The sequence below is a fragment of the Crocodylus porosus genome, unplaced genomic scaffold, assembly GCF_001723895.1.
Source record: "Crocodylus porosus isolate Cpor-Errol unplaced genomic scaffold, CroPor_comp1, whole genome shotgun sequence".
In the NCBI taxonomy this organism is placed as follows: domain Eukaryota; kingdom Metazoa; phylum Chordata; order Crocodylia; family Crocodylidae; genus Crocodylus; species Crocodylus porosus.
Genome location: NW_017728913.1, coordinates 7,574,748 through 7,587,952, shown reverse-complemented (window position 1 = coordinate 7,587,952; position 13,205 = coordinate 7,574,748). Strand labels below are relative to the sequence as shown.

General features: G+C 39.7%; 1 protein-coding gene across 1 annotated transcript in view; it reads right to left on the bottom strand.

Annotated features, from left to right (window-relative positions):
• The window catches only part of EDNRA (endothelin receptor type A), a 38,167-nt gene that overhangs the window by 24,683 nt on the left and 279 nt on the right, over positions 1 to 13,205 (bottom strand). Inside the window, exon 2 of the mRNA XM_019534442.1 lies at positions 9,552 to 10,019. Within this exon, the coding sequence (XP_019389987.1) occupies positions 9,552 to 9,941 (390 nt within the window). The 5' untranslated portion in view covers positions 9,942 to 10,019. The remainder of the gene's footprint in view (positions 1 to 9,551; positions 10,020 to 13,205) is intronic.

The window sequence follows — 13,205 nt, the reverse complement described above, 5'->3', positions numbered from 1 at the left end:
AATTTCACCAGCAAGTTGCTGACCAGTTCCTTTGACACCAACAGTATTAAACACGGTACAAGTAAAGTCATACTATGCAGAATAACATTTCGACACCAAGTACTTGAAGGGCATATATTTGCTTTTGTTCACAAGAGTCTTTCTCTTGACCAAAGCTGTCACTTCGTTTCAGAGACACAGAACAGTTCTCAAAAAGAAAAGGTCCTACTCTTTTAGGTTTGGCTTTCCAACATCCCAAAACTTGAACACAAGATAATCGTCTAGCCAGTTAGGTTGTAATAGTTCCACCTATGAAATTTAGATCTCATCTTGATTTTTGGCCCTCAGTATTCAGACACGTTTGAATCCCAGCCACTTAACCTAGCTTTCAGTCTGTACTGATGAAGGTTAGGTTTGAAAGGGCGCTGCCAAGGAGAAAGGCTTGGCATGCCATTATCAATCCTTTAAGCTATCCAGTCATCCAAGCATTCATTTGCCATTACAGACAACACTTATGAGTTAGTAGAAAGACAGCCAGGTATTCGCTTATTCATATAGTATACAGTCCTAGCACATGCACAGAAATGGAAATGAATGTGCACTTTGTAATGACTATATGAAACTCTTCTACTACAAAGCAAACATTAGCTTTAAAAAAATGCTGTACTTGAAAAAGGTTCATTTAGCCATTGGTCTTCACAGTGAGGCCCTCTCATGGCTTCAGCATGTACACATCCTGCAAGCTCCCCAGGAGTCTCTCTGTTAGAGAGATGAAAAGTATTTTATTCCTTTTGTCTCTTACACTTTTGCCCTAATTGAAGGAACACTAGTCCTGACTGATCAGACATTCTTTTCAAGTTGATTTTAATCAAAATCACTGGGATCAGAATTCATTTATTTGATTTTTCAGATTAATATTGCAATCATTTTGGTGGTTATGCTCCATTATTATTCAGCATTAGTTCTGCAGTCATTACTTTGCAGATCAGATGTCAGGTTTTTCCTCTTCCAATGTCTTTGGAATCAGTGGGTCTCATCCTGTTTGCACTTAACACTAGTTAGTGTTACAGCTCAATAAGTCTGTTGGCTTCTAAAGTAACCCCCAAAGACTTCAATAGGAGTTATATTTTGCCTGCATGAATTGGTTCTATCAACTTTAATGGAGTTACTCCTGACTTATGCAGAAATGAGATAGGAATTGGACCCACTGGGCCTGATTTTCCATTGCCTTATATGTTTTACTGTGCAGACTGGGTATAAAATGCTACCAAATCAAATTTATCCTTAAGGTACAAAGCAGCGGAAAATCAAGCTCATTCTCCCTATGCGTGTTCCAGCTCCCTGAAACATGGTCAAATGGATTCTGCTGCTGCTGCAGTCCTACTAATAAACTGTTCAAAATAGGACACTTGGCAAAGGAAGCATGCTTTCCCCTTGCGTATTTTGCAGCCACAGGGTACTACACAAAACTGAACTGTGGTGCAATTCCTAAGAGAGAAGAGAGTTTAGTCAACAGCATAGTTTTACACTGAAATCAGAAACTGAGATTTCAAGGTTCCACTTGAAATCCACCAGACAGCCGCAGCTTCCTTGAGCATCTCCCCTCCCTCCTTATGATGATCTCTCTACCCCTGATGCTAGAGCTTGGAACAAACAAGAAAACAGCTCTGAGAACATTCCATTGCAATGATTTTTTAAATGTCACCCAGTTGGTTGTACTGTGCTTCTGCAGCTCTTCGCTAAGCACTATTAACATGGCAAGGTGATGTACAAAGTATGGATGAAAACCTATGTCCCAGCCAATTTATAGGCTGCTGGTTCACACTGTGAACCAGTACATGTGGACATGCATACATAATGTTTATCTAGCTATGGCTAAAGTTGTGCTTATAGGCACATGCTGATCCTGGAGTCAAGCTTAAGTTGATGGGTTTAGTTGGATGCTGGATATGACGAGGCTCTGAGCTGCTTTGCAGCCCCTCACACACTCGTAAGGGTGATGATGTGACAGCTGCCACAGCCTCAAGTCCTGATCTTGCCCCTTTACAAGATTGCTTCCATTTCCTACCTTCCATGTGCTGGCACACTATGCCAGCTGGCTTCCCATGGAACTGAGCTTTATTTCACAAAGAGGTTGCCTCCCATTGCACTGGCTTCCAATGGAAATAAGCTCTGTTTCATACAGAGGTTGCCCACCCTTTATGTAGTACCTGTTACGGAGTAGAACTGCATGAGTTCTCCAGCCAAAAGACTCTCTGTTGCATTGGAGGTGGCAATACCTAAGATGATGAAATGTATGGCACATGCAAGTCAAATCATACTACCTTTGGTTAGAGATTCCAGTCTGTCTTTAATGGGTAAGTAGAAACATACTTTTAATTTTGCCCTCCCTGAATACTGTCCTCCGTCCCACTTTCTGTGTGGGCAATGGGCTGACTGTATTGTGGAGCAGTAGGGAGTATCATTGAAGTCATTTTGTCTCTCTGAACATCCCATCACTGCTTTTGTGTTGTTGTTTGTTTGCTGCTTTATTCACTTTTGGCCAGCTAAGCAGAGGTGGGAGGTCTCAGCTCTTAAAATACTTGGATTCCCATAATATGCTTCCTTTTCATCTGGGCAGCCAGACATAACTTGGGAAGTGAATGTATAGCAGACAGGTTATATTTCCCAGAGATGCTAAAAGCTCAGAAAATGAAAGCCTTGGAAGCAGAATACCTATCTTGTCAGGGAAAACAGGTAGTTTTAGTTTGGATTGTCTTCAAAATGTCTGTGTTTATTACAGTCAGCTTAGTGGTAAAGCTTTCCTGACAATTCTAGACATCTTTCTTGTGGTATATTTTCTGTTTACACAGTAGGATTACTTGCTCTTTTATTTGGTCTGTGGTGTTGGCTAACTTCCCCTCCTCTTTTAGGCACACTATCTCAAGCTGTGCTGTTCTCCTTTAGGGGAATGATCTGTTAGGTATGCTGGTGTGCATGGCAGTTTATTGAAAAGATTTTTTTCCTTTCAGTCCCCGGGCAAAGTGCCCCTTTTATTTTTCTTCCAACTGTGTTGTCTTTTGTGTGTTTTAAAAGAGAGCGACAGTACAGCTTACAAACTACCGCAGAACTGGTGAACCCTGGATATGCACAGTCAAAACAATCCCTTGTTATCTGTATAGTTCAATCCATTGAAGAATGAACAGAGAGAACATTCTAAGAGATCTGTGTTATACCGATGGCATCTAGATACTACAGAGCATGTCAAATCCACAGGTAAAAAATAACACCTCATATAAAGCGTTTGGGCAGGGAGGAGCTGGGTGGCCATTGTAGCGAGAACAACCGACTTCCAAAAAAGTCTCAAGTGGTGCCTGTTTAACTACAGCTATAAGCTAGAGGTGGTACAGCCATGGTAAGAATTGGACTTCAGTGGCAGAATATCTCCCCCAGCACCCTGGAGTACAGAAAGAATACTTCAAGGCTAACCTGACCTTGTCGTGCATCCACAGGTGCATCTCAAGTAGAGCCAGGGAGGTGATCCTCCCCCTCTATGCGACGCTGGTCAGGCCACAGCTGGAGTACTGCGTCCAGTTCTGTGTGCCCCATTTCAGGAGGGATGTGGACAACATTGAAAGGGTCCAGAGGAGGGCCACCCGCATGATCTGGGGACTAAAGGGCAGACCCTACATTGAAAGACTGCGGGCCCTAAACCTCTTCAGCCTTCACAAGAGAAGGCTGAGGGAGGACCTGATGACTGTTTATAAACTCACTAGGGGGGACCAGAAGGGTTTAGGGGAGACGCTGTTTCCCCCAGCGCCCTCTGGCATGACATGGAACAATGGACACAAATTATTGGAGAGTAGGTTTAGATTAGACATCCCCAAGAACTACTTCATAGTTAGGGCGGCTAGGAGCTGGAACCAACTTCCTAGGGAAGTGGTGCTGGCTCCTACCTTGGGGATCTTTAAGAAGAGGCTTGATGACTACCTGGCTGGACTCATTTGAGTCCAGTCTTTTCTCCCGCCCAGGCGGGGGGGTCGGACTTGAACATCTACAAGGTCCCTTCCGACCCTACTTCTATGATTCTATAATTCTGTGAATATAACTGATGCCCTTTTCCTTAGGTTACTGTGGTTTCATGGTTCAAATGGTGAAAATAGACCACTGCTCTACCTCTTCTTGGACCCTATGAAGAAGAAGGGAGGACTCATTTTATTCCTTTCCTCCCATGCACTCAATCTATCCATGTTGTATTAAATTCTGTATCACTGCAAGCTATTATTTTCTAAGATCACTAATCTGAGCAGAATGAAATTTTGATGCAAGCAGTATGCCCATTACCCCCTAGGGCACCAGTAGAGGCTGCATTTAATAAAAACAATGTACAGTGTATAGATGAAATCTTCTTTTAAGTCAGACTTTCTCATCTGAATTAAGGTTTTAGCCTTATGTTTGCTATATATGTATGTTTGTTTGTGTATGTTTGATCTTAGTCATTTTGTGTACAAATGTCCCACTGATTTCCATGGATGCTACCTGCTGGAAAGGTCTATAGGGTCAGGCTCAATGCACATAATTAGCATTATAATTTATGCACAACATTAATTATGATGATAAAAACAATTTAATGCACCAAGCTGCTAATCTGTGTGGCTTTTGTGAAAAAGCTGAGGAGAGATATGCTTATCTACACACCCCACAAGAAGATTCTCTGATGTCAAACACTGATAATAGCCAGAAACGGTATAATATAAAAGTTCTCCCAGTGAGAAGAGCCCTGAAAATGTATGTTATTTATATAACAGTCTGGTGAACATACACAGAGGGAGTACCATGTATAGGACTTAACCTAATGCTACTCTGCACAGACTACTGAGGTTTAGATGCTGATGTGACTATGATGTCAGCATTAAAACCATCCTTTCACAGCATTTGATTAAGTGAAGGTCGGTCAAAGGTGTGCTCTCTCTATATATCTATTTTGGTTAGCCTTCATCATTAAGACCATCTTTCCAACAGAAAGCATCGCTCCACATATAACAACATTTTGTTCAGCTGTTTGAGAATGGGATACATAGATTAGTTTTTTTGGCTTGGGTCCTTCATTACACTAGCAATCAAGTAAATATCAAAAATTCCCAAGATAATAAAGGACCCATTATGCCTCGGATATACACATGTAACTTAAGGGCCCACAGAATCAAAGAGTGCTAATATAGACAAAATAGATCCCACATCAAACTGACACAAATTAGATCTGAATGAATGTCTCTTTGTTTTAAAGGATATTTAAAACCCCAGTTGGTGGAAGGTGAGCTCAGTTTTTAAAAATGTTGCGGAATCTTTTCCAAAGAAGCTTTCCTGTATTAAACTAATATGTTGTATTTCAATTATGTTTTCACAATATTTTGAGTCCTATTTCAGATGCCATCGAAGTAATTAAACCCTGGTATTTATCATGGGAACGCTTAGCTGTATTTGATATTTTAGATGTCTTGTTTCAGCAGTTTTAAAATATTTTAATGATCAGTTTTTCCCCCTACATTAAAAAAAATCCTTAAAGCACAACAAAACAAAAACCGCCACCTACAATAACAAGTAAGTGCATAACACTCTCCATCCTATATCACCCCTCCTCCCTGCAACCGCAACCCCAGTACACAGACCAAAGATACTGGGAGTAAGCTAAAAATGTGGTTTGCCGCCATTCTAACTAGGGGATGGAAAGGAAAGGAAGGAGATATAGGTCCAGGCAGTATAAACATGTAACTAAAAACAAATTTGAAGGCAGTTTTAAAGCTAGCGTCTCATTTGATTGAGATTCAGACTGCCTTCAAAGTTAGTGAATGTTACTTGCATCTAAATCTCTCTGCAAGCCTTAAGGGGGAAGCAATCATAAGTAAAAGAGGTTATAAAATTCTAGTAGAGGATGAATTCCTAACAGGCCTTTGAATCCAACCCCTGCAAGGGCAAAAGGCAGAAGATACCAGTTTAAACATAAAGCTCTACATCCTTAGCTGACATAAATTGGCATAAGTCCACTGAGCCTGTTTGCAGTATTACATTATATTGAATTATTTTAAGGGTGCGTAACAGGAAGGATCACACCTGGTATTACATAAAGGATCCCTCAAAGAAGGTGTAAACATTCAGATTGTGAATCTGAATAACTATAAATTCATTCATTCATTCAGTTTCAGCATTTTGAACAAGTTTATGGAAACATTCACTTTACTTCTCAATATATGTTTCTCTTGTCATGATAATGTTTGATAGTTGGTCTCTAAGAAGGGGCAAATTTGCCATATTTGTCATTTACATTTTTCTGAATGTAATACATTTAGGCTAATTTATACTTCTGTTATTGCACATGTATTATGTAGGCAAAGAAACTTGGAAAAAGATAGATTTTGATACAGCAAACAATTATGGAATAACCTGTCCACTGGGAAAACTTGTTCCTAGGCTAAGTCAGTTAATAAATGGCTTGTTCATTGAATCATGAAGGTCTATATATCCCTTTATACATTTTTTATCCAGGGTAACTTAATTATGGATGTGCTTATTATCTAGATAAATGTCTGTTCACTTTGGTGTCCATGGCAGTTTTGCTTGAATGAAGAATGTGGGATTAGACTCTTATTTGAAAGAATTCATATATAAAAGATACTGGTAATTATTTCCATTAATAATAATAAATACAATGTTCACCAGCAAACGGTGCACCGGCTCCTTCAACTTATACTGGCTCAACTTTGCTTACTGTGTTCAGTCTGATGTGGCTTATTATAAAGCCAATCTTTAAAGAAAACAAAACATTTAAAAATTTTTGCAGGTTTGAGTACAGAAAGCTTTGAAACTAGCATTCAACCAACAGGAAAGAAGCTCTCCTTCTTTAAACACTGGGTTTTCCTCAAAGACTTATCCCAAAAATTTTCAAATTCAACTAACATTTTCAAATGGGCACAGCTGGACAGATGGAGTTAAATGCTGCTCTGTAGGTGTTAAGATTTTAGGGGTCCTAAAGACAAGATTATATTTTAAGGGAAATTACAAAGACATAAATTTAAAGTCCTTACTGTTTCTAACTAGCAGCATAATTACTTTTTATATGACCAAATAGTTTATATCCAGGGTGTCAAATATGCGGCCCACATGCCAATTCCAACTCATGGGGCTCTCAGAGGAGCTGGGAATTCAGGGGTAGAGTGGGGATGGGGCCTGCCAATGTAATCCAGGGCATGGAGCCCCAGTGATCATTATTGTTGATGGTAGAGGGGGCAAGTAATGGCCAAATTAACCCCTGCGCTGCCCCTACTTCCAGGTCCAGACCTATCCTGGGAGGCTCCTTGTGGTCTGGATCTGGATTGTGTGGAGCACCATGGTCTGGATCTGGCCATGGGGTGCAAGTGAGTTTGACATGCTTAGTTTATACAAAAAATATTCTAGAAATAATATTGCCATGTGATAGGTAGAGCTACCAAGGTGCTTAATTCTAAATTCTATCAGCATTTCTCTGGGTTAGATGACACAGAACCAACCCCACAGTATACTTCCAGGATGTATATCTATATTACTTTGCAAAAAGAAGTCATTCAGGTTTCAAAATCACGAACTCAGAAAGTAAGAAATGTGAGAATGAAGGTTGCCTGTGAAACTTAAATTCTGTTTCTTTCTATGGAAGAGCTGACACACCGATGCCAACAATTTACCGCAAGTCTTTAATTCCATGATCACAGATTACTATTTTTCTCCCTCTGGGTATTTTCATGTGTTAGCCTTGAGCCATTTTGTTTGCATCTGGAGGTGTGAGCCTCTGCTTCAGAGTGATTCAATGGGAGTCTGTGAGGCTAGGCTGGATGTATAGTACAGCACTCAAAAGTTAAAGAAAAAATTTTACAAAATGCCAGCACACCTAAAAATTACACCTTCTAATATGACTGAAATTATATGACTTTTCCTAACACCAACAAAAGGCAGCATTCTGATCTAAGGCACTCTCTCTTGAACTCCTTTCTTCTCCCACCCCAAATTTCTAGGTCTTCCTCCAGAGCCCAGAGACATTAAAGTTCTTTAAAACGTCTAGAGAAAAAAAAAGTGTAAATGTTGGCAACATTTTCTCTCTAACCTTTCAGAAACATCTGCCTTATTCTCTTATTCAGCAAATTTCTGATAAAATTTGATCTGTGACAACCCCCCACCACAATGCATAAAATATATCCAGAGGGTAGTTCAGCCATGGTAGCTGAACCATAGGGAATACAGACACGTCGTGGGAAATGTAGTTTAGAGAGTGAGTTGGGCCACAGGAAGGAATGAGAGTTGGAAGCTCCCAAACTACACGTCCTCTGAGGCTCTGCAGACCAGAATGTTGTGAAACTAGCCGGAAACGTAACTCTATGAATCAGTACGTTAAGCCAAAATATTTTGATGTCCATCAATTTGACCCATAATGAAATGCTCCATTTCAGTTTTCCACAGAGAAAGCTGAAATCTTTTTTTATAGATCCTGTAATTTCTATTGAAAAAATAATTTCGAAAGAAAGTTGCTATCAGCTTCTGTATGCATTTTATGGCATTCCCTTTCACTCAGTTCTGATCTGACATTAATTTAAAACTAATTTACCCTTCAATGGGGCTACCTATAATTTTATCCCCTTGTAAAAGAATCATTGTTACTTGGTTTCATATATACCTGCTCAAATATTGAGCATTATATTTACTTACGTATATTTGATTAATTAAAAAAAATGCTTGTTTTAGAATTTCTTATAAGCTTATTCTATGTGTAAGTGTATTGTAAATATGTCGATAATTCATACATAATGAATATGTTTGAGTAACTGAAATAGAGGCTAAAACAAGAAAGAAATGAATGATCGTATGTCTCAAAGAATCTGCGTTTCAGTCTTACAAGTGCAAAGCAATAAAGGCTAGACCCGGAAACTCAGTTACATTTAAAATAACTGTTTATAATCCTTCAAATATTTTTACAAATCCAGCTCTAAAATAGTTAGAGCATAATTGATTTTAATAATCCTAAACTGATCTAAGCATCTCCTACTTAATAATTAACCCTACCAGGTCACAGCCCTCCTAGATTTACCATATAAATAGTGTTAATCTCAGAGAATATTCTCTATCTAAACATAAGGCAAGAATAGAATAGTCTCAAAATAGCAGCTATGCATTTTGATCTATAAAAAGAGATAGCAGTTTTTTCAAAATCTGCTCGCTTAATCTGATTAACCCTTTTCTTCCTTAAGTGTAATAAGGACATCATCTAAAATTAAGCTCAGCTGTGTTTGATTTTTAATCAGCTGCTGTTAAATGCAAGGAGAAACTTTGATATGGTGGAGCAAGATCATTCACAAAAGAAAACACAGTCCTTATTGTCATAAGGAGAAACCTGTAAATGAAGACTTGATTTTTGTTCTTGAAAACAGCTGAGTTATATTTAAATGTACACTCTAGTCAATAACATTCTTGTTATTAAATAAAAGCACAAATTAGACAAAAAAGAAACATGCCAAACTGCTGTGAACCCACAGAGATGGTGCAGTTGAAGTGTACGCCTTGTTTCTTCCTACCTTATATATATTGATAGGAATATCAATGACGATATAGATAAGGTCTCCTAGTGCCAGGCTAGCTATCAGTGCATTCGGGCCATTCCTCATACACTTGTTCTGATAAATGATCCTCAGGAGTGTTGCATTTCCAACCAATCCAACGATGAAAATAGCACAACTTATCACTGTGTTAATGTATTTAAAAGTTTCAGCAATTCTCGTCTGTTGCCTGCAAGGGTGAGTTTTGTTGACCACCATGGGTCTGCTGGTAGTAAGAAGTAGGTTAGCTTCTGTTCTGGAGTAGATGGTGAAAGTACTCAGATTGGTGTAGTATCTATCAGAGCTGTCACTGAAGACAAATCCTGGTACCAGAAGCATCAAGGAAACCCATAAGCAAAAAGCTCCCATCCTGAAGCCTTGAATTTCAAGCAAATTGTGTGAAACAGCTCTTTCAATATTTTACTGTGATCCTTCTCACTTCTTTACCTATATGGAGAAATAATACAAAAAAACCCCATAAATAAAACACGGGTCAACACAATAGGAGTAGTACTAAAAACAAGCATACAGTTTCTTATTTAGCAGGAAATATGTGGTTTTTATATCAGCTGAGCTATTTTGACAAGATCAGATAGATAACCTTTGGCACGTGATGACTTGTGCTAAAAAGATCTTGCTATGCCATGAAAATGCGCAGGAGTACTTGTCTATGTGTGGAATAAAATATTCCAGACAACAAGTGGCAGATAAAAGTTGTGTCACAAGACTTGGGCTTGCAAGAAAAGTGTGTTAGGAAAAGGATATCAGAGAAGTTTCCCTGAATGATATTTCAGTTCCTAGAAAATTTAAGCAAATTTCCCTAAATGAGTTCAGCTAAATAGCGAAATTGCAGCCTTTCATCATTAAAAGTATTAAGACAGAAAGTTATATTTTCTAACTATTTTGTCTGCTGAAACCCTGATATTTTTAACATATTTTTTATCTATCTTAGTAACAGATTGGATTTTAAAATAAGGATCCTGGAGATGATTTTCAAATCCTCTCCATTATTTTGAGGTAGATTCAAAGCCCAAAGACAGCAGAAAGATTCCTACTGACTTCAGTAAACTTTGGATCAAATCCTTTAAAGCTTTTCCATTTCCGATACAGCTCAATAGGCTCTGCCTATAGGATCAATATATCCTTCATCTTCCATAATTCCCTTGGAGTTCATATTTAGATTTTAGCCATAGTTAAGTCTGTTATGTGTAAATACAAGTGATTTTATGTGTTCACTGTACACAGTTTAGCCTGGTAAGGAATAATCCATGAAATCTGCTGCTTGTAGAGGAAACATCAGCAGCATGGTCATCCCCCACAGCAAGCACAAGTTTGAGTAAAAGAAAAGTCTACAGTCTATTTCCTGAAGCAATGGATGATTATCACTATTACAAATACTGCAGTGCAGTTCAGGCCAGATGTCACTTGTGGGATCCACATCAAAAGTAGTATATATTCTCACGTCCCAAAGATTCCTCCTCCATCCCTTCCGCTCGGTCTGACAATTTCTTACAACATCAAGGGCAGTCCCTTGGCCACACTGGAAAATTCAAGTCTAGAATTGCAATACTGTAAATGAAGGAACTGGAAGATTATTTTTAAACTAATGAATCTTATGGTATATAGAGATTCCTCCCTAACTTTTTTTGCCATGGGGTTATTAAAAATAAAATAACAATGTAGAACTCACAATGGAAACTGACAGAGAATTCACTAACATTGGTGCCTCAGGCACATTTGTAATACTTGCATTTAATTTTATGAAACTTTTTCCATGGTAGCATATGGTACGTAAAGTTCCCTGACTGCATGATAGTTGTATACACAGTTCTGTAGTGCATGAGGTCTCTCTCTCTCTCTCTCTCTCTCTCTCTAATGTAGTGTATAGAACATATGAATTCCTAAGTTAATCTCCATATGCTTGCTAGTCTGATTTCTGAATCACTGAAGAAGCCCTGTAAACTAAAGTCAGAATCTTGCCCACTGCATTAGCCTGTGCTTATGATCTTAAAATCTAATGAACTGAATAGCAGCCTTAGATTTATTTTTTATAATACCTGTTATATTGGTAACTCAGGGCCATTAAAAATACTGTACATTACTTAAATTGTTTTTGACCTAGGGGTCTAAATCATTTCATAAATATCAGTTACGCTTCCCAATGCTCCTTGTCAGACAACTTTTATTATTTATTATTACAAGGTTTACAAATGGGTAACACTGAGTCACTGAGAATTTAAGTGAAGAGAACCAAGTTCATACTTGCCCAAGTGAATCCACAGTAGAGCCAGACTAAACTCCAGTTTTCCTAACACCCAGACTCATGCCTTATTCACGTTGGTCTCCCTGTTTTATGAAACTTTTCTGTGAACGCTCAAAGGATGACAACCCCTATGAATGTGATGTCAGAGGCAGCAAGAACATGCAAACAGACAACCACATTCTCAGACACTTTCCCAACAAGCTAAACAAACCAGAAAACGCCCCCCAAGTGATCATTTCCAAGAACACTTTTATATGGATTCACTGACATGTCCTGCCACTGCTTATGCTCAGTGTGTCTGTATGCGTACATAGTAGCAGCATGCATGCACACACATCTCTGCAGGAATCTGGAGTAAAACTTGGCTTAACTGTCCTTAATAGATAATACAAAACCAAAGCATACATGTGAGCTATAGTATCTGTGGGATTATTTCAGACTCCCAGGCCACAAGCAGTAAACCAGAAGAACATTAAGAATTGCCATCAAGACTCAGACTGTAGGTCTATCCTGCCCAGTCTCTTAGTGGGAGAGGAGCAGGGGAAAAACCCTGCTCAGACCCAGTTCACTCTGCCTGTCAGCATCTATGGGGGCAAAGTGTGGATGCTGAAAGGCAGAGTGGACTGGGTCTGAGGAGGGGGTTTCCCTTGCTCCTCTCCCACTGGCAGCCCTGGCACACCTGTGTAACATGCTCCTGGGACCCTGGGAGAGCTGAGAGCACAACTCCTTACCTAGTAGCAGCAGCTCTCCTGCCTGGAGTAGGGAAGCCAGAAACACCTAAGAAGACTCTTCCGATGCCTGAAGAAGGGTGTTTGTGCCCGAAAGCTTGCAAAGAACAATTTTTCCAACTATTGAGTTGGTCTAATAAAAGAGATCACCTCTACCAGACACCTTGCTGGGAACATTTGATCTCAGCAGTATTCCAGCTCAGAGCTGCAGGGGTTGGACTCAATGATCTTTCCAGGTCCTGTCCAGCTCTTCATGTCTGTGATTTCTGGCAGACCAGGTGCTTTGGTTCAATCTATCTTTTACCAGACCAACTCAAATAGTTGGAAACCATTCTAGTTTGCAAACTTGCGGGTAGGAACAAACACCCTCCGCCTGGCTGCAGAAGCGTTCGCAGGTGGTCTGCGCTCTTCCTAGGAGCGGTCAAGCAGCTGGAGACGCACAAGAAAGCCAAAAATGTCAGTGGAGGTGGTCAGTAGGTGAGAGCCTGGGATCCCCAAAGACCTCCAGAAAGCAAAGAGCAGCCTGCTGTTCAATGGAGAAGCCCCAAGGGAGATGTCAAGCAGGATTTCAACAAGCTTGGGGTTTGCAAAGCGAGGGGGGGGGGAGGCCAGACCCGGCTCCGCGGCATTGGGATGCCCCCC